At 43.9% G+C, this 20,048-nt stretch overlaps 1 protein-coding gene across 2 annotated transcripts in view; it reads right to left on the bottom strand.

Moving 5' to 3' along the window:
• Positions 1 to 20,048, bottom strand: part of SRGAP2 (SLIT-ROBO Rho GTPase activating protein 2) — a 115,225-nt gene that overhangs the window by 8,536 nt on the left and 86,641 nt on the right. For both annotated transcript variants that reach the window (XM_085300390.1, XM_085300391.1), the window contains exons 13-21: positions 18,324 to 18,384; positions 17,074 to 17,151; positions 15,010 to 15,144; positions 13,560 to 13,665; positions 11,369 to 11,593; positions 7,855 to 7,934; positions 3,312 to 3,492; positions 2,716 to 2,862; positions 295 to 622 (exon numbers count right to left, since the gene is read on the bottom strand). In XM_085300390.1, the coding sequence (XP_085156516.1) occupies positions 295 to 622; positions 2,716 to 2,862; positions 3,312 to 3,492; positions 7,855 to 7,934; positions 11,369 to 11,593; positions 13,560 to 13,665; positions 15,010 to 15,144; positions 17,074 to 17,151; positions 18,324 to 18,384 (1,341 nt within the window). The remainder of the gene's footprint in view (positions 1 to 294; positions 623 to 2,715; positions 2,863 to 3,311; positions 3,493 to 7,854; positions 7,935 to 11,368; positions 11,594 to 13,559; positions 13,666 to 15,009; positions 15,145 to 17,073; positions 17,152 to 18,323; positions 18,385 to 20,048) is intronic.

The raw sequence follows: 20,048 nt of genomic DNA, 5'->3' as shown, positions 1-20,048 counted from the left end.
CTGTAATGGGCAATTTTATTGTTGAAACTATATTCTGAATAATGAACAAGGCCAAGTTTTTATTGAGTAAGGACCTGACTGTTTACCTTCACTCATGAAAGCAGTCTCAGTGACTTGCACAAAGGGAGGCTAAAAGATTAGACTCAAGCTGTGTAGGAAATTAATACTGCATGGCTAGAAAGAACGGGATACAAGTTATACGATTAATTCAGACTTTGCATTAAAACATTTCATTGTATCCAATATCCTTTAAGTAAGCTCAAGCAATCCTTAAGGTAGGATACTCCTTTTTACCTGTGCAATAACTTCAGGGTCCATGGGCCGGTGGTTGTTGAAGCTCTTTGACCTCCCTGCTGTCACAGTTTTCCGGATCTGTGGACTGTCTATCCTGTTCTTCAGCGACGAGTGTCGGCTGATAGAATTGAGACTGCCGTGGCCACTGATGGAACATTTATCTGGAATCTCCTTGGGAAGACTTTGGCTCATAATGGGCTGAGATGAGGGTCTGGAACCGGCTATGGCTCCTGGGGAGGCTGGTTCTGCCATTGAACTACCTAGTCCATGGCTGTCACTTTGACGAAAGGCTCTTCTGATGCTGCCTGACTCTGGTTTCTTTCTTTGCCTTCAGTCACAAAAGCAAAACAAGTCAATACAAGCAGGAATACATGATGGGCTGTAATCTGAAGATATCCCCCCAAGACAACACAGAAGACAATGGGAAGAGACATACAGATACCCAGATTATAAATACACCCAGGCCTTTAGAGAGTCATTGTGAAACAGTGAATCATTGCGTTTTAACACTTCTAATAACAAGACTGATTTTCTGGCACCTGTGCACATTCATAGCAAAAACAGAAAACTTGGATGGAAAGTAATTGAGTTGGTCATGAAGCAAAGATTTTATATTTGAACAAAAAAAACCCTCTGTGCCATCAACAGGTTTTGATGATGTGTTTTTATTACATTAGAAGAGCAGAGCTACAATTTTTGACTGGAGGACACAGTATAAGTCTACTAAGCTCCTGGACCAAGGCATCAAGTTATTATTTTCAGAGATTGGCAAGCAAAGAACCCCATAGATAGTTTGGGGTTAAGAACCATTTCCAAAATGTGCTGGTGGTAAGAGAGACATCTTTACCAGTGCTTTAGTAAGACCATGAGGCATTATCTATTAGGGCTACAGATACACCAAAAGATGACATCAAATGGATGAGCTGATCCAAACAATTTACTTTCTACCCCAGCAGCATGTGGTCTGACAGCATGATTCCATTCAAATTATATAAAGGCCATTGTAGCAAGAATACTTTATGCCATAGGTCTGAAGCTTGGCATCCATTATACAGGGAAGGATCCATTTATATATAGCACCAGCCCCAGGAATAGCTGCAAGAAAGTGTTAACTCCAGTAGGATTTTGGCATCCAAATAATAATTCAGTGGGTGGCACAACTGTCATTGCGAAACCATCTGATTTAATTTTGCTCAAGTCTGTTCACACATAGGTCAGAAGATTCATTCCTAAAGAAAAAACAACAAAATGAGTCTTATGCTACTATTGCTAAGTATCAGTTTCCCTAGTAAAGGGAAAAAAAATGGAGTGGACATTACCCAGACTTCCTACAAACACTACATACAACACACGACCAAACARTAGATGGAGAGGCTCCAGCATAGGTCTGCTCATTATATAAAYTCTTCATAACTGACAGAACAACATACTTGAATGGCTCATACAATAAATATCATAAAAGAAGGTTCAGATCCCAAACTGATGGGCGAAGCTCTGCTGACCTGCGTATCAGCAGAACTCTGCTGACTCCCACAGCCTGAGGACCAGGCTCCAGGCAGGACACTAGCTGTTCTAAGTCTTTTWAAAAGAAATGCATTTCTATTACTGCTTTTACTGACTGAAGTCTGTTAAGTTAACTGAAAGTTTAAAATGTCCACTCCTATAAAGCCAATTAATATCTTCAGGGCACAAAGAAAGCTTTTTTCATAGTAAGGAAATAATCAGAAAGATTTAGGATACTSTCTGCTCTAAAATAAGAGATCAAGAAATTTAGTCTCTTGCTAGCTTAGTTCCCTTGATTTCTTAATCAGGCTGACTGTCAGCTAAGGCAACAATTTCTCATTCAGCAGGTTAATAAAATTGGGAGATGTGTTGTTTCACTGCAAGCATATGGTTAGTAATCTGCTTAAGGTGAAAAGTGCTGGAGAAATGAAAAATGTTAAAGGCAATATCAGATGGTGGGATTTAAGCTATGTCATTTAACACAAAATGTGATACTAATTTCTGAAGACTGTCCCTGTCCCATAAAGCAAACCACGTTAAATGTAAACAAGACATAACAAATCACAAACATAATAAGGAATGGAAACACATGATTATGAGAACTCATTCCACAATCTCCCTCTTTCTCAGTATTTTTTTTTGTTGTTGTTGTTTAAGATAAAAAAGTATGTTTGGGAAAACTGGGACAGATGGCACCTTAGGGAYAGGAGGAGAAGCCAGTGGGATTTTAAATCAACACTGGCCACACTGGTGAAAAAGGGAGAAGGACAACAAAATGCAAGCAGGTTAGAAGAGGCATAAGCRAAGAAAAATGGTGGCAGTGCTCATTTGTTAACCTCTCTCAGGAAACGAAATATTTTACTGGACTCATCACCAAGATCTTTATAATTAGGTAAAATAATGCAAGGCTGTTCTTACTTGTTGATGTTTGCAAGGTAAATATCTGCGACGTGACCCCCACTTGGGCAACTGGCACCRGCTCTGGCAGTCACTTTTTCTTCCGGTGGCTCAGAATTTATTTCTATTTCAGACTTCGGACTGGATCTTTCAGAGATACCATCCTCACTAGGAAGGAGGAGGGAAGGAAATCACAACCAAAACAGTACCAGCAGCACTGAATTTTACATACAGCACCGTGTATGAAAGCATATAAAAACACTATGCTAAACATCTTTTTCTTAATAATCAGTATATATCTTTTAAATTATAGAGCTGATTTATGTAAGCAACTTGGAGGTCCCAGCTCTGCACCCTTTTCAGGCTGGCAGCCCCAGGACTATTTTGGTATTACAAACATACCGAAACTTTCGACTTTCACAKAAGTGGACGCCTATGCTTTTGTGGAGCTCTACTTTTTTTTTTTTTTTTTTTTTTTTAAATAAGATTCCCTTCTTGAAGGGAAGGTTGAATGATGAAGTCGCCCCACATGGTGTCAGCATCCTGATGCAAATACTCCACTCCACGCCTGATTTTTAAGCAAGCCATCTTGCAGATGGACTCAAAAGGTAACATACGTGTCTTGAACGACGATATACTGATGAGGAATAAGGCCGTCAATTCCATTGTGGCGTCCCTCCCACCAGTCATCTGAGGCCCGCTGATAGAGCAAGAGAGAAGCTCCCTTTTTAAAGGACAGCTCTCGTGCAGTCCTGCCAATGTAGTCGAACTTCGCTATTGCTTCTATGGGCTCACACTCTAGGAGATAGAAGGGAATAAACAATAATTCACTAAACGCTTGGGCTCAGTAAGCATGTAACAGTTTAAACCTAGCACAGAAGAGTTCAGGAAGAGAACATGGAGCAGGGGACGAAGGCAGCAGAGGGGTGAAGCGCTAAGATTCAGAGTCCCTATAGTAGGAGGATGTTGCAGTTTCAGCATTTATCTCATCTCTATGGCATGGACACATTCAAGTTTTCTAAGTCAAAAACCCTTCGACAGAATTTCTAGCATACAAAAATAGAAACGGCAATGAGAAAATTAATATATCCTTAAAATCACAATATCTAAAAGCCAGGTAGCAATCAGGTACGTCACGGACAGCCTGTGTCCATGGCAGGCTTTCTTACAGGTAGCTAAACTAAAGCTCCTGAACAGGCAAGCTGGAATTGCTATTAGCATTCAGGGAGGCAAACACCCTCCGCTTCCAAGCTGCTTCAGAAATAACTCCTTGTTCAGAAGGGAGGTCCACCTGCCCCAGGAGCCTGGCCTCGGGCGCCGCGGGAGGCTGAACTGCTCGGGGAGCTGCCGATGAGGCTGGCAAAACCGCCCGACAGCAGCGCGGACCGCGGCGCGGAGCTCCGGCGCGCGGCCGAGCCCGGCCCGGGCGCTGACGGCACCCGAACGGCCCTTCCTCCCCGCAGGGCTCGCTGCGGAGCGGRCGGCGGCGCAGGCAAAAGCCGGGAAAATCAGTATGAATTTCATACGGATCATTTTAAGACTTTAAAATCCTGTCACTGGTGGAGCCCAAAGATGTGCTAAGCCAGTTCCCAACGCAAGGCTGGAAGCAGGGGGCTGGAGACGAGCTCAGCCACGCGGCCCCAGCAGACTTCAGCTCGCTGATCGCTGTACAGGAGCTTTGTAACACAGCGAAGCGCTCCATGGAAACACGGGACTGTCTTGGTTCCTGTTCCTCAACAACGAAAGATAKCCTGTTTTGCCCTTAGATCTGCATCAGCATTAGGGAAAGCTCCTACAGCGCAAGAGCTATCCGGAAGGGATCTGAAGGCCAAACAGGAGCCACAAGCTTTCAAAATCATTCCTTGGGAGAGTGCATCAAGAATGAGGTCTCCCAAGGCTGACCCTAGGCAGGCAAGGTAGTAGCCAGGCTTGTGCAAATATATGGTGTAAATCCACCCGAGCCAGCAGCTGCTGCACTACCACAATCTAATCACAGCCGCTCTGACCCCGCGTTATCCAGCAAGGAGCCGCGATTAACATCGGCAGCACGAACGGACCGAGAGCTAAGGCCGGTCGGCCCCAGGAGCTGCCGGATTCCCCCCCAGCAACGGCTTTCTCCRTTACAAAACCAGAGAGCACCGAATTCTATCAAACCCTGCCCTTCACGTCCGTCTGCGGTCAGCCTCGCACGAAGCCCGGCACCAGCCCTCGGCRGCCAGCACGATGTTTGCAAGGGTGAGAGAAGCCTGGCCTCGGTTCTCACCTTGCGATAGCTGCCTCGCTTCAGACTCCCACAAGCTCGTGGTTATCTGGTTTTTGGCTCCTGGCTCCCTTCTTCCCTCTCTCTTATTTTGTTTCTGGAGTTAACTTCTTCATAACTAAAAAAATGGTAATGCTGTTTCTGGGGTTGCCCCTTTATTTATGAAGGGGAAGGGAATAGGATTTTGCACATCTCATCTGTTTCATTAAGAAATGTTTATTATTCCAAATAAGTGGTGCACTCAGGTTTCTTATGTTTCCAATTTGCCTTTTAGGACTCTGGCTTTTACCCAGATAAGTGATTTTAGACTCTAATTTCCAGTAGCTTTTTCCTACTACATTCCTGATCACAGAAGAAAGCTGTGAGAATAAAGACCAATAAGACCGAGCCAAACAATGATCCCTGCCAGTCTGGGAATCTGTGCAGGAAAGAAGCAGTTTAAAATCTTTCCACCCATACACGTAATTTAATGAGCATACTACATGCTTGCCTTCCAGTATTTATCGAGCTCGTGTGCCTGTCTCAAAATTGAATGTTCAATCACTCATCCAGCAAGGTTGAAAGTCACAGAAGCTCTGCAAAAAACCCCTCACCTCAGGACCAATTCCTGCGCCCCTCTGCTCCATAAAGACGAGCCTGGGCCAGCARGCTCTTCTCTGGAGAGGGAAAGGCATTGCTACGGCTCCGCCAGGTCGAGAATGCAAGGTGGGTTTGAGCTCTCAGACACCACCAAATAAGTAACACAACAGATTTATTTCACTTGATAGCCAAAAATCAACTCAGATTCAGTAATGTAGCTGGAAAAGATTATTCTTTAAGAATTTTACTAAAAGTAGGTTTAGCAATATGGCACKTTCTCCCACTGTTCAAAACACATCTGCAGATTTGAACAGCTTATCGTATTTCCCCAGCCCGTTAATCCTGTCTATCTCAGCAAAGGTGCCCGGTAACACAGGCTTTACTTTGACCAGTTCCAGCACTGTGGAAGAGCTAAAGGAGCAAGTCTCCGCTCACATCTAAAGAGTGAAGAAGCGAGGAAAAAAAACTAAGAACTTCAGTCCCAAATCCYGAGAGAGAACATGAGTCAGAAAGGTGTGTGCAGCACTTCTGACAACTGAGCCAAGGTGTAACACTGCAAAAATTGGTAACGAGTGTGTGAGAGACTAGTTAACAAAACCTTGCTGATCTCTCAGAAGAGATAGAGGCCAATTCTCTTCTCGGCTTCAGTGCCGAGCTCTCGCTATTTCACACTGGAATATTCTGTGTAGGTTGTAGGACTCCATCCAAAAAGCCTACATATGTTACCTTGGATAGAGGCCCTACGCAATCAGTTCCAGRGGCTGTAAAACAGTGTCCTTCTCTAATCTCTAATTGCTCATTTTCCCCATCATCGTGCCCTCTTGCTGTATAAGCTATTTAGAAATCCCATTCAGACAAAGTGCAAGTACCCTGGTGTTTCAGCCTGCAGATTTCAGTCCCACACTTTACAGATGTGGGAAGAATTAGACTTTAATTGGAGCATTAAGATTACTCCTCTAACTACAAACTCAAAAGGACATGTTTTCACACATTTTTAGAAACTAGAACTTTTCAGAAAGAACAATCTCTTCAAAAAGAGATACCAAATTCATAAGGTTTCATTTCCATATTCTTCATGCGTTCTCCCAGCAACCTTGGTGAGAAGTCCCTGCAACAGTGATTGACCTTGCTGAGGGAGAACTGATTTTGCAGCATTTCTAGCCGTGCTCGACATTGTTTACTTTGTTATTGGTGCGTGAACATCATTAAGCCAGCAGGAGCACAGCAATGCCATGGGAAAGGTCTGTTAGGCAACCGCTSAAGCAGAGTGAGCAAGCAGCAGCACAGCAGCACAAGACAAGGCTATCGSGTAAATTACTGAAGATCAGCTCAAAAAGCATGCTCCCTAACTGGAAGGGAATGCCACCGTCTTCCCACCTGTCCACCTGAGAACATCACAAGTGCAACCATCAAGGCAGATTCTACCACAATTGCAAGAGGCCAAAAAGCAAGAACAAAATATACGCTGCTCTGTTTTGGCCAGCGTGTTTCATATGCTGGTCAGCATTCTGGGGATTGCTGTCTCACGTCACTAATGTAATCTTTTCCTCTATGCTGGATGGGACTCACATGCAGCTGTTCCTCATTGCTGAAAGAGGATTTGGAAGCAGTACCAATAGACACTCCAAGGCTGTGGTGTTACCTTTTCCTTAGGAAATATCAGGAAATTCTCATAGATGTTAAATACAGGCAACTCAGTGGTAAAATTCCAGGCACCTCTTTTTATTAATCAGATCACAAAAAAGTAATGAGTTCTCCCAGAAGGAAACCAAAACTATCAAGGAGAGACACCACCAAGATGCTSTACCCTAAAGCCTGGCTCCAAGCAGATAGTAAACAGTTTATTTTATTTTGATTCCTTAAAACAGAACTGTTAGAGGTTAAGGCACTCAATTCCCTTGCCAAAACTACTGAAAGGGGAGATGCCTGTCACATGCAGAGGGGAGCAGCAGAGCACGCTGAAACACATCTAGCCTTTGGCTCTACACTTAGCTCATGATTTCCAACTCTTAAGATCCTGCTAAGGTACAGATGAGCTCAGTCTTATAAGCATGCAGTGTGCCCAGGCAGGCCTGCTGCTAAGATGAGGTACTGTTGGAAAAAGAGATACTTTAAAAATAGATAGGCAACTTCTAAAAATTCCTGCTGATCCCATACCTTTTATTTTTCAGCATSAAATGCTGTATGCGGTGTTTCAAACAGCTACTGTGATTTAAACTTTATTTTGGATTTAACTTTGGATTTAAACTGCAAGGCACTTAATTCTCTATCACCCCAGTACCAGGATACCTTAAYGAAGGAGGTTAATAGACTTTGCATACCATCATCACTGGTGTGGTGTTCAGCTGTAACATCCTGAACCGAGTCTTCTGTTGAGGCTCTCTCTCCRTGGGGACTTTCACTGCAACAGAAGRAAACACAGACAGTGCTTTATACTGGCTGAAACTCAGTTTCCTGATTTACAAAGCTCAAAGRTAACTCAGCTACGAACATTCATRCAGGATGTCCATAGCTAGGTTCTGCTGTGCCAGAACCTTCGTGGATGCATTTGCAGGCACCTAAGTGTGTGTGTTTAAAAATCAAGCTAATCCCTTGATTTGCCTGAGCAGGCAGAACAACTTTGTCATCCTCTGYGCACTAGCAGGAAATTTATACAGGAAAGTCCAATGTCAGATCTTACAATCCAGACCTCCAGAGGCTTCCAAAAGTCAGAGCTAGCCGTGGCATGCCGGGCCTAGCTCATCTCTGCCATGCCAGGACTATTCCCCCAGCTGTATCCTCCAGCGCTCCAATTAGCTCATTACAGAACTGATGAGATAGCTGCCACTTCCTGGGGGAAATTATTTCTCAAATCATAATGACATTTCCAGCTCCAAGTTTGTTGTCTCCCTCTTTCCCTTTTATCACGGTCTTAGATTGTCCAGTTCATTTCACTGAGCGACTCCCATAACCAGATTAATCGACTGGAATCTTTATTTACAGAGCACCTTGAACACCGAGAGCACGCACTAATGTTTTGCATAAAGAAAAGCCTCGAAAGCATCCGTAGACAGCGAGTGGCACGCGGAGGGTGTGTTTTGGTAAGCAGCCACGTGAGCAGCTCCCTCAAGACACGCAGCGAAAGGGAACCGGAGCAGAGCTCCTGGCCACGCTCAAGGAGCTCCTGGCCTGGCCGCCAGCTGGCAACGAAGGCTCGCCTGCCCTTACTGCTCACGTTAAAGAAAAAACTGAAAAGAAAAAGAAAGGGGGGCAGGGGGTGAGAGCTCACTCTTCATCTTGCCAGACGCTGCTGCTGAAGCCGGCGCGTTTCTGCCGCAGAGGCTCGCTCCGGTGACGGAATACAGCGGCGAGGGGCTGCCCTGGGCACGGCCGCCTCCAGCTCGCCTTCGAGGCGATCTTGACTTCTCTCCAGGCAGTGCTAACCTGATCAGTCTTTTTGGCCTTGCAATGGTTAAAGTAAGCGATAGGTGATGTGCGGTGTTCTCCCTTTTAAAACCCTTGTTATTGCGTAAATACATTTTACTCTACTCTTATTTAAAAAGAGAGGAGGGGGGAAAGTCTGACTAATTCCAGTGTCTCCTTAYGCTTAATCCACATGACAAACGTGCAGTTTCCTCACCATCTCCTGAGTCAGTGCCTCAGGAATCAACCCTCCCCGTCTTTTGCAAAGCTTTATGCTACTTAATAAAGTTTACAGAAGAACTGGAAGCCAAACGGAGGTCCCAGGAGGAAGTCAGCATTGAGGGCTGAAGTTTCACTCAGACTGCGAGGTCACGTCGCCTGCGCCAACTCCACGGCTCTGAACACGCGCAGATGAAGGAAGAGCACGTCTCCTCCCGCCCGTGCCTCCAACGGCACCTTGCACCAACAAACCTGCCCTTGCCGCAGAGCCCCTCGCCGCGCGAGCCCGGGACGCCGTCAGGAAGCGCGCCGGGCCGCGGGAGCCCCCCGGAGCGCCGGGGCAGGAGAGCAAGCGGGGCCCCCCCGGCCAGCAAGCTCCTTCCCGCAGCTCCAACCGCCCGCCCGGCCGCTGCGCAGGGCTCCAGGTTCGGACAGACGGCTCCGGCGAGCGGCTCGCGCGCGGCGCCGACTCGCTCAGCCGGATGCACCGACGCGGCGCAGTGCCAGGCTCGAAGGCAGCGTTTTGAAGATGCCTGCGCCCCAGCCCCGCGCTTCGGTAGCGAGCGGTGCACCTTGCCCTACCCTTGGTGCCTCCTCGCTGCTTGAGCCCTTCCAGCCAAGCCAAGCAACTGCCGCGCAGCGCGGGACGAGGGCGCCCAAACCGCAGCTCCGAGCTCCGGCCGCCCGCGCACCGGGTGCCACTGCAAGGTCCCCGCAGAGGGGAGACGGACTAGCGGAGGCGCAACGTCATTACGAACGCAGCACGCGCCATTCCCCGACGAACCAGCTAAGGCTGGAGGCTTCTCTTTGCTTCTCACCAGCTTTGCAGCAGAGCACCCGACGGGCAATAACTAACAACTATTTGAACACCATGGCTCCGAGGAGGTTGAATGGGAACCAGATGCTTCCTCCTGGCCCTGCTAAGCAGCCTATCTCGCTTGCTTCTACCCTTTCCCAATCAATAGGGTCTCAGAGCAGCGTGGTTAAGAGCAATGAAAAAAAACCCAAAGTGTCTTCAGGGAAGCGCTAGCATCTTCCAGGACAGTTTGTCTCCTACACATTCATGCCAAGTGCAACACATACTACAGGGAGTGTGCAGAATATCTAATATTCTTATTCCCTTCACTTTACGGATAAAATCTCGTCAAAGTGAGTATGTTTCTTAAAGGTCTTACACATACAAAACTTTTCTTTTTCCCCCTAAAAAAGAATCAATGAAAAATGCCAGAACAAAGGGTAAAATTAATGCAATTTCCACAAAGGTTACTGCAAGCCCTCCACATATAGCTGTTTCTTGTCTGCATAAATTAGCCTCTCCTTAAGCACATACATGGAGCGAACTGATAGTTAAAACTACTCTGAAACAAGTAGGAAAACAAGGCTAGCTCTGTTGCTAGAATGACTCCATTTTAAAAATGTATTTATTTTAATATAGGAAAATAATCATTTGCATTCCTGGGACAGGGAAGTTAGAAAGGGGAAAAGGAGGACGCAATTTAACATTCCTCATTTTCAGTGGGAGAGATCAACTTGGCCAGTAGAAAAGAAAACACCTCCTTTCCTTCCCCCACTCCCAACCTTCCACCCCAGATGACAGGAGCCGCTCGAGCTGAATTGCTTCCAGATGTTGCTTTCAGACTGAGCACGCGGCCAGGCCTCTTGAGCTTTAAGCTGGATGGAAATGGTGATTTTGCATTCCTCCCTCCCCCTCCATGCTGCCCTGAAAATTAAACTATGCCGCAGCTTTCTAGGTTCAGCTGCAAGTGACCCCACCTCTGAAGCAAAGTCACTCAAAACAGGCAGGAGAATGTCAAAGGAAGAGAGAGGGAAAAAAAGAGAGGGGGAGAGAGAGAGAGAGAAAAGGAAAAGAAAAAGTGAAATATAAGCATTAGCAGTAGTTGCTGCCTCAGTTCCTTGTCCTTCACAAGGAAATGGTGGCAGCTACCATAGCAGAACATGCAAAAAAATCTCTGTAAAGCCTTGTCCTTCAGATAGGTAAGCACTGGTTTGACAACTGAGCAGCTACACTTTTTTTTCTTTTTTCTTTCTTTTTAAAAAAACTTCATGGGTACCAAAGCCATCTTCTCTTTCACAGTACAGACTCTGAAAGTCTGGGCCAGATGCTTGAATCCAGTATTAGACAACATCACAAAACACATGTGACTGTAGTATACTAATCAGAAAATGAATGTGCATCCATTCTTTCTATCATACCAGTAATCCTCAGTGTTTCCACCTCTGCTATAGACYGGACCCTCCAGCTCTCTTGGTCCTGGGAAGATGTTCTCATGTTGGATGATGATGGTTTTGATCAATTCATTGACATGAGCCTGGCAAGAGACTTGATCATGACCTTCAGGCACAGACATCAGTGTTGGCCCAAAGCAGATGGCTAAATTGTAGGGATCCATCATATTCTCTTCACTGAATTGAGATAAACTGTAAAAGACAGAAGTAGGGAGGAGGGTTAACAAGCAGAAAAAAGAATCATCATCTCTGCTGGAGAACATACAGCTGAGCTGGAAAGATTCACTTTGGGCTTTCTGTTCTTTAGAGCGATCTGCTGGGACACAAATGTTTTGGGTCTGTTTAAAAAGTGAGAGACCGGTGGCACATACAGAGAACAACTCTCAAGGTCCGGTAACTCAGTCCAACTAGGCTTATGTTAACCAGGTTCACCAGCTGCAGTCTGGAAAGTTTGCTGATGTTGATTTCTTTATTGCATATCCAAGATGCTTTCTATTTTCCAAACAATTTTACAATTTTCTCCTTAACTAGCAAGGACAACAATAGGGAGGAAAACACCACTAGATTTCTCCCCCTTTATTCTCATCATAAACAAATTGTTGGCAATAAAAGCCAGTCTGTCAGCAAATCACTCTGTGCACCCGACTCCAAAAGCAATCTGTACATTTAGCCAGGAGGCCAGGACAAGCCTGACAGCCACCACGGCTCTGCAGAGCAGACTGTGGCTCCRTACACAGCAAGGAGCTTGTCGGCCAGGAGACCCCTCTGCTCGTTTCCTTTTGTGCCCTCCGTCAGGTTAATCCCTTCCTGCTCCCAAAGGCAGAGTCTAGTCCAGTATTCAGTACATTGGGAAACAGCATTTTCAGCATACGCTGCAGTGACACACTGAAAGCAGCTGAAGTCTCCCAACCAGACCAAGAGCGAGCTGTAGCTGCAGCTTCCATGAGAAATTCTGTTTCTCAAACTCTGCAAATCAAGTAAAAAGTATTTCTCGAAAGAGAAGGTTAACCTAGTCTGGAAGCTCCATGCTCCAGTTCTGTATTAGAGTCAGAGCTGGGAATAGGAGAGAGGTGCTATTTTCTCTAGGTAGTTTTTAAGTCCTTGGAGGCAGAGGTACGAGAAATGACAAGACATTCCATTTTCTTGAGTAAACTATTTATAGYAGAAATCTCAAACTGTAGCACAAGGCATTAAATCCATCACAAGGAAGAGGATGAGACAACAATCTTCTACACTGCCAAAATCTGATTAAGAAAAAGGAACTTTGTGAAGTTTTCCTTCAAGTTCAGATCCAAAATAYGAGAAGCTGACTGTATTTTTATCACAGCTTCTGCTAGTTTTTGGACAGACAGAATTTATACAGAAATAATACCTAGTCATAACAACCAATGCTGATTTCCTATTACCTTACTTTAAAAATAACATTTCTAGCAGGTTAGGTGACGACTAAAAGGATGTTGGAAAATACAATTCTAAATCTAATCTTCTCTAGTGTTCAAAGGTACCCTGACCTGGAAGTTTGTCTGACAGTTTTAAGAGGGCTTGTCACTGCAGAAATTCAGGGTATTTTGATCCCAGCTTTGCTCAAATCCCTGTTTATAGTTTAACCTTCCTCTATAGGTTTAAAATACTCCCTAATGTAGTCTCTCCTTTTTTTTTTTTTTTGTTCTTGCTGTACAGTGAACACGATGAAGAATATCAGCATTACATTTACACTCATTTACACTCAGCACTACCAACCTCAACAGGGAGCAAAGCATGTTTAAATCCTGCTACGCTTCTGGCTAGGATATTTTTCCTTTATGTTATCCTCAGGTGTCAAGACCACACTACTGGAAGAAGTTATTGACTTCTTGCTGTCAAACTGCCTGATGAATCAGCCAGATGTAGTGGAGTGTTTAAAAAAAAATACAACAACCTCCCTCTGCATCACTCTCACCACTTAGTATACACTACTTTTTGCTGGTGCAGGACCCAGCTTCCAATTCCCTCGTATCATTTTTTTGCCTGAATTACCAGCAAATTATTCATTTTCATTTCTGGAGCTCCACTGAGATTGCAGCACTATCATCAGGATAAATTTCAGCAAGGCTCAGAAGCCCAGTAGAACAGACACCAAGTTTTACAGTGGGACCATGGTGCTCTCAGACATACTCACTGATTGAGGAATGCAAAGAGGTATCTCATTACAATCAGAGTGGTCTTAGGCAAGTTCAGAAGGACTTTCCGAATGTGAAGCGCTCTCTCTTGTAAATTATCCATTGCTGAAAGGCAGAAAGAGCACCAGTTATTAGACCACTATATCCACAACTTGCCACTGAATCTGAATACAGGCATACACTGATGATTCTTGTGCAAACTATCAAAAAGGGAAAGCAGCACAGCAGCACAAGGAAGGAAGGGTCTGCCTCCTTCCTAGACTTCCCGGCTGTCCCCGRCATGGGAACGCGCAGGCTGCGGAGCCTTTGACAATGAAGGCTCTTAACACRTGAAACTTAGCTGCAAGCTCCTTCCTAGTGTGGGAGCACTGGATGTCATCTGTTTCAATAGTTCTGACACAATAGCTTATTCAAGTTAGCTTAGAAAGGTGGGTGTTTAAAGAAAAAATTGTATAAGACTCAAAGGCAGATTAACATAGTTAAAGGGTGAGGCAAAAAGCTCTGTGTGCAGCAGCATACTGAGAAATAAGTGGGCAGCATAAATCATCTCAGAAGAGAAAAGTTACTTGGAAGCAGATTTTTCTTTTCGTATAATGCGAATTCAAGTCTGCAAATGCATTTATCAGGAGAAGAAAACCACAAACCATATTAGAAGCAGTTATCTTCTGCTTTACTTCAAAAGCTGCCATTGCAAGGGACAACGGAATCGTTCTTTGATTCAGAGTGACACGGCAACAGTCAGACCATTTAAGCAGAGTACGTCCAAGCACAAACACAAAAAGCAAGCCCCTGTCCACAAAAACCACTTTTAGAAACAAAGATGTTAACAACTGGACCGTGATCAACCTCATGTTTGATATCATGTAACAAGAGTCAATAAAGAGCCTCTCATGCTGATGAAGTTAAAAGGCATATAATTACTATTCTGCTTACTATTACTTGCTGGCTAAACAGAGCATGCAAAAGGATGGCAGTAGATGTACAGGCAGCATATCTATTAATATTAGAGAAAGCATATGGGGCAAGAAAAYCCTGCTGGAGATGCATGTTTTTGATAAGGCATTTCTGSAATCTTCTTAGTATAGCTCTCAAAAGGTTATTTTTCAGAATGGAAGGTCTTTTGTTTTATTCTTTAAGCAAAGATTCCTGTCGTGAAGCACTGTCTCAGGAAAATACATGACATTGCTCTTGAAAAAATCTATTCATTTCTATCTTCTTGCTCATTTATAAAAGATTGCTATCAAAATAATGAATGTTGCAACCAGGTAACCGTCCTGACTCTGGCTGAAACGCATGGCCTAACAGAGATTAGGACAGCAGTGCAACATAAAGCCAATCAAAGTAACTATAAACAGATTATTTTGGATAAAGAAAAGGGCAGGGGGAGAGAGGTGAAAGACAATGTTGAAAAAATTCATCTAATTCCTTTTCAGATCTTTGTATACTTACCAACACACGCAATCAGATCATGAAAGATATCCTTGGGGAAGAGAGGGTGCTCCAGCCCTCGAAAATAGAGCTTCAAAACACCTGCTATTGAATCCATGTCATGGTCATTCTGGTCCCCAGCCAATGGATCTTCCCCTTCATTACAAGCAAAGAAAAACAGTTAAGAAAAATCAGAATGCTGGAGAAAAGAATCAGGCTGGAAGGTTGCAACTCAGCTGTAGAAAAGGATTTATGCAGCACAACGTTAATCCCACCTACTTCAACTAGATTAAAACCAACATGACGTGGAGAGAGAACTCCCCTGTGGATAGCAGTGAAGAAGGGAAGCCTCCGACAGCAATCCTTGGAGAGCTGAGACGGCTCTCGGACAGATAGGAGCCCGATTCTGGAGCACCCGACTAACGCCCAAGTCAGAGTGGCATAGCTGTGCTACTGTTTAAAAGTTCTGTACTCCAAATATTTAGGTAGGGGGTGAATTTGAGAATCACCATGGAGATAAACAGTACACAAGCCTGGGAGCATATCTTTATACAAATCCACAATTAAAGTTCGGCTTGAATTCAGCACCTATGTAATGGAGCAACGAGCATCTTTACTAGGCTCAGTAAGACACAGACAGCTTATGCTGAATTGGGGAAGGAGGAAAAAAAAAAAAGGTTTCTGGGACATACAATTTGTCACTGTAGATGTGTCACAGTTTGTCTGTGTTACAAAAGAAAATATGCCCGCTTAAGGAGTTGCTCCCTATGGAAAACTCCCTATCAGATATAATTAGATTTAATGATGGGGCAAACCTCAGATTGAAGCTATATATATCCATTATGTGACTGAAATTACCAAAGCTTGCCTATTATCTTAATAACACACAGGATAATAAATGGGCCACTACAAACCAGAGCATTATCCTTGATATTAACTGCCACCAAGGGTTCTGGGTGAAGTAATAAACTGCAGAGACATTATTGTTAACTTTGTCAGTTCTGTATTTCATGTGCTTTAGAGAGATAAGTGAGATGAAGCTTTTTTTAAAAAAAATAAAACAACCTTTTTTTGCATGTTGGTGCTGAAACAACTGGCTATTCTCTCAAGATGTCTGGTATTGTCATTTATTTTTTAAAAGGGGCCTTTGAGGTTGATATCAAGCCTTTCACCTGCAGCTTGTCATACACATTCCTGCTTCCTCTCTTCCTGAGGTTTTTAATTCTCAGGTTGGAATAGAAAGATGAAGGCAAGGGAAATTAGATGTCATACTTCACATATATTGTACACTAAACTCCTTTCTTCTCAACAGCAAAATGAGTTTGCTATGCCTAATTAATTACTGTTTTTTTCTCCAGCACCAAGCATAAAAACATACTATATGTGTTCTTTGGGGATGACATGTGTACAGAGAATTAACAYGAGCCCTATCATTTTCAGTGACCCAAGCCGGATCGGGGAGACAGGCTGCAAGGCTCGACTGAAGAGCAAGCTCTCCTGAACCCAAGGAGACCAACCTAGTTAGCTAGCTGCTCGTGAGCCTGGAGACCCCAAGAACATCTCTGCCTGCTTTTGGAAAAAAATCCCTGCTCTTCATACAGAAAAATCAAATCTATTATAAGTTACATCAAACAGTGACTTGAAATTTACTCTCTTAACTTTGTCACAGTTAGAACAAGCATAGCCAAGCTGTGCCTCAAGAACACGAGACGCACAAAAGCTCATCCTCCAGCAGAGCAGTCTATTCTCAAAGAGCAGGGGGAAAAGAGACAGGGTAGTTACGTCCAGTAATGAAATTCCCAGTCCTTTGGTGTTGCAAACAATCATTGAACTATGAGACATGAGATGACTGAATTCAGAATGTTTATTAAACAGACACACTACAAGGTATAAAGCATAATGCTTTGAATATTCAACATTAATGAGCACTACAAAAGCATTCTGGTAAGTCACTTATGAAGCCGGAAAAAAATTAAAACAGAATATAGTAAGCTGCACTCAACACACAAGCTATTTTGGAACAGTCGTTTTAACAAATTAATACATTTGGCAATAATTTCAGATACTAGAATAGATCCTACTTACCTCTCTCAAATGCATTTTTTATATCATTCACTTCAACTTGTGACCCAGACACTCTGAATATTCCTTCATGCTGCAGCCCTGTAAGACAAAAAGGGACATTGATAACAACAGACATAAGCTAAGCTGGGACTTCCATCAAGTACAGCATGATGAAGGAAACATAAGCAACACAGGCAAAGTATCTTCTTTTAAAAGCCATCTTCCCTTAAATGTGCAGGCACAGGCAGAATGTGGAAAACCAGAACTCTGGCACCACTGAGAAACGTATTAACCCTTTCTGAGATGCTGACAGAACAATTTGGTTATAACATCCATGCGTTTTATCTTTCACCCTGAAGGTTCCCAAAGGATTTTCCAATCCAAAGTCATGAACTAATGGTATACCAGCCAGAACATATGGCTAACTACATAGTAAAACAGTTTATTCTTCAAATGCAATACTGGAAATGCCCAGAGCAAATCAGCCAATTCAAACTGAAGCATTTAATTACCCTAAGATGCCTTGATATCTAGGATAGCCTTTAAGACATTCCTGGGAAATAGTGCACATAAACAAAATCATTAAAGTCATTTATGAAGTAGGTGAAAGATTCTAATAAACTGCCATCATAATTTTGTTGGTACATGAAAGATGAGCAGCAAAATTTACAAAACAAAGTTCAAAGTACTCTTCACATAGGAAAATCAACTGTACTCATTTAAGCCTTGATTAGAAAGGAACAAAAATTGCAACAAACCTATAAAGTGCTTTACAACGTTCACAGCTATGAAGTTAACCTTACAAACATGTACAAATCATCTCATTGCTGCAACAAGCAAGCAATTAAATCATCACTTGACCTCCCAAGTTCAAACACTTAGAGCATTCCCCCTCTCTAGGAAAAGCATGATTATTATTGATGAAAACCACATTTCAGGCCTCAAAGCAAGGTGACTGGAGGTGAGGAACAAGTGGTGTTTAAGGATGGGAACCTTACTTCATGGGAAACAAAAGAGATATTGTTGGAAGCACAACTCAACGCTGCACATTTGCGGCAGCAGGTGTCTGCCGTAAGCGTTTGCGGGGACGATGGCACGCACACTACAACAGGGCCAAAGAGCCAGAGCCCATTTCTCTGCATCGCGCTCCAGGAGGCCGTGCAGGCCTGCCCAGGCCACACGGAGCATTTGCAGGAGGCTTCTGCAACCCTGTTCATGTGGCAGAAATAACACAGGATTTTTTTGTTTGTTTGTTTGGCCTATAAACTCACCGTGTCTGCTAATGAATCGTATGCAGCTCTCCACTACCAGGGGAATGGCTTGGGCGGAGTCCTGAGCAGAGAAAGAATTAAACAAAAAAGCAGTCAAAATGCAGAGCTGATGGCAAAACGGTATCAAAACACACAGCTAGGAAATACTGACTCCAGTGCTACCGCGCAGTATCTCCGGCTGGGGTGGGGGTGGCCGGGGTTCACTGCACGTGCACAGCGGCACCRTTCGGTTTGGGACGGGCAGCACTGCCTGCTGCAGACAGAAGGAAAACCACCTTCACCTCAGCTACGCACCCCAAACTACACTGAAATAAGTAGAATTACACGTAATAGAAGACTAACTCGCAGAAACAGGATCAGAAATTCTCCTCTGGACTCGTTACAATGACTGATGATTAAAGCAAGCCTCCTCCAGGCCACCGAAAGCCCAGAGCAGAACGTGCTAAGAGCAGTGGGCTTGCCAGAAATCTTCTACACCTACTGCTACTGTCAACGTGAACTTTGCTTTCTATACTCTCCATCCACATTCAAAGCTGCTGCAGAAGCATAAAAAGGAAGAAGGGGGAAAAAAAAAAAAGAGGATAATATCGCTTTCTATTTTATCTGCCACATTCTGCTTCCACACGGTTCCAGCTCTGTATAGTTTCTGGAGCGATTACTGAACATCGCAAATACGAGCAATGTCAGGACTGCATAAAAACTCCCAACATCAAACAGCACAGCCGTGCCGTACGGTCCCAGTCCACGAAGMGAGGTGCACCGTACAGGCGCCGGCTCGCAGTAACAGTCTGTCGTCAGTCCAAGGCCCAAACCCAGTAAAATCTCCTAGATTGCCAGCTTCCAGTTTACAGAACAGTGACGACTAAATTATACCCAAACGCTCACTTGTTAGGATGCTACTGTATCACACTTCAGCTGGTCCTTGCTCTTGAAAATRGCATAAGGGTGACAGACCTCTGCTCAAAAACGTAAAATCCAGTTCAACCATTTCCCTAGCTTGTTTAGGTTTCATGATTTTTTGTTTTAATGAAATGCCATAGAATTTGATCATAAAATCACTATTAATAATTTCTCTCCTAATTAGCCATGGTCGGCATAAAACTAGTTTTTACACAGTATAAAGTACGATGCTAACCAATTAAGAATCCTTAAGAAGCCAGGGAGCTCTGCAGCTCAACTGGCCCCTGAGGATATGCTTATTAATAATCATCCAAACAGCATTACAAAGCCCCCGACTCATCCTAGAATTTGACGTGAGGAATTCATGGAGAAGCACACGCTCTGGGTCCCCAGCAGAGATTAAAACTCTCAGAGCAGTTATGTTTTAAATGGTTAGGTCACACTCAAAAAAATCCCATTACCACCACATGCAAGTGATTTCATGTAGGCTACTGAGAGCTGCAGAGAGATTCAGGTTTTGCAAACAGATTAGTTTTTAATTTAGGTTTCCAAATCGCAGAGACTGCTATGTCAGTTCTACTCAAGGCAAAATATGCTTGTGAGAAACCTCAAAAGCTGCTCGGAAAACCGGCAATCAAACACACACGCTTCATTTTCTGCGTAAGGAGGAAATGTTTTTGGAGCATAAATGAAGCAACAATGATTGAGCTCACAAAATAATCTCTGCGTATGATAGAAAATGCACATTTTATACATATACAGCTAGATAACAACCAGTTATCAGTTTCACGGATGAGAAAACCTTACAAATCACATTTTGACAAG

The sequence above is a fragment of the Rhea americana genome, unplaced genomic scaffold, assembly GCF_003343005.1.
Source record: "Rhea americana isolate MKP2758 unplaced genomic scaffold, rheAme1 scaffold_163, whole genome shotgun sequence".
NCBI classification, from domain to species: domain Eukaryota; kingdom Metazoa; phylum Chordata; class Aves; order Rheiformes; family Rheidae; genus Rhea; species Rhea americana.
This window is presented reverse-complemented; position numbering and strand designations above follow the sequence as displayed.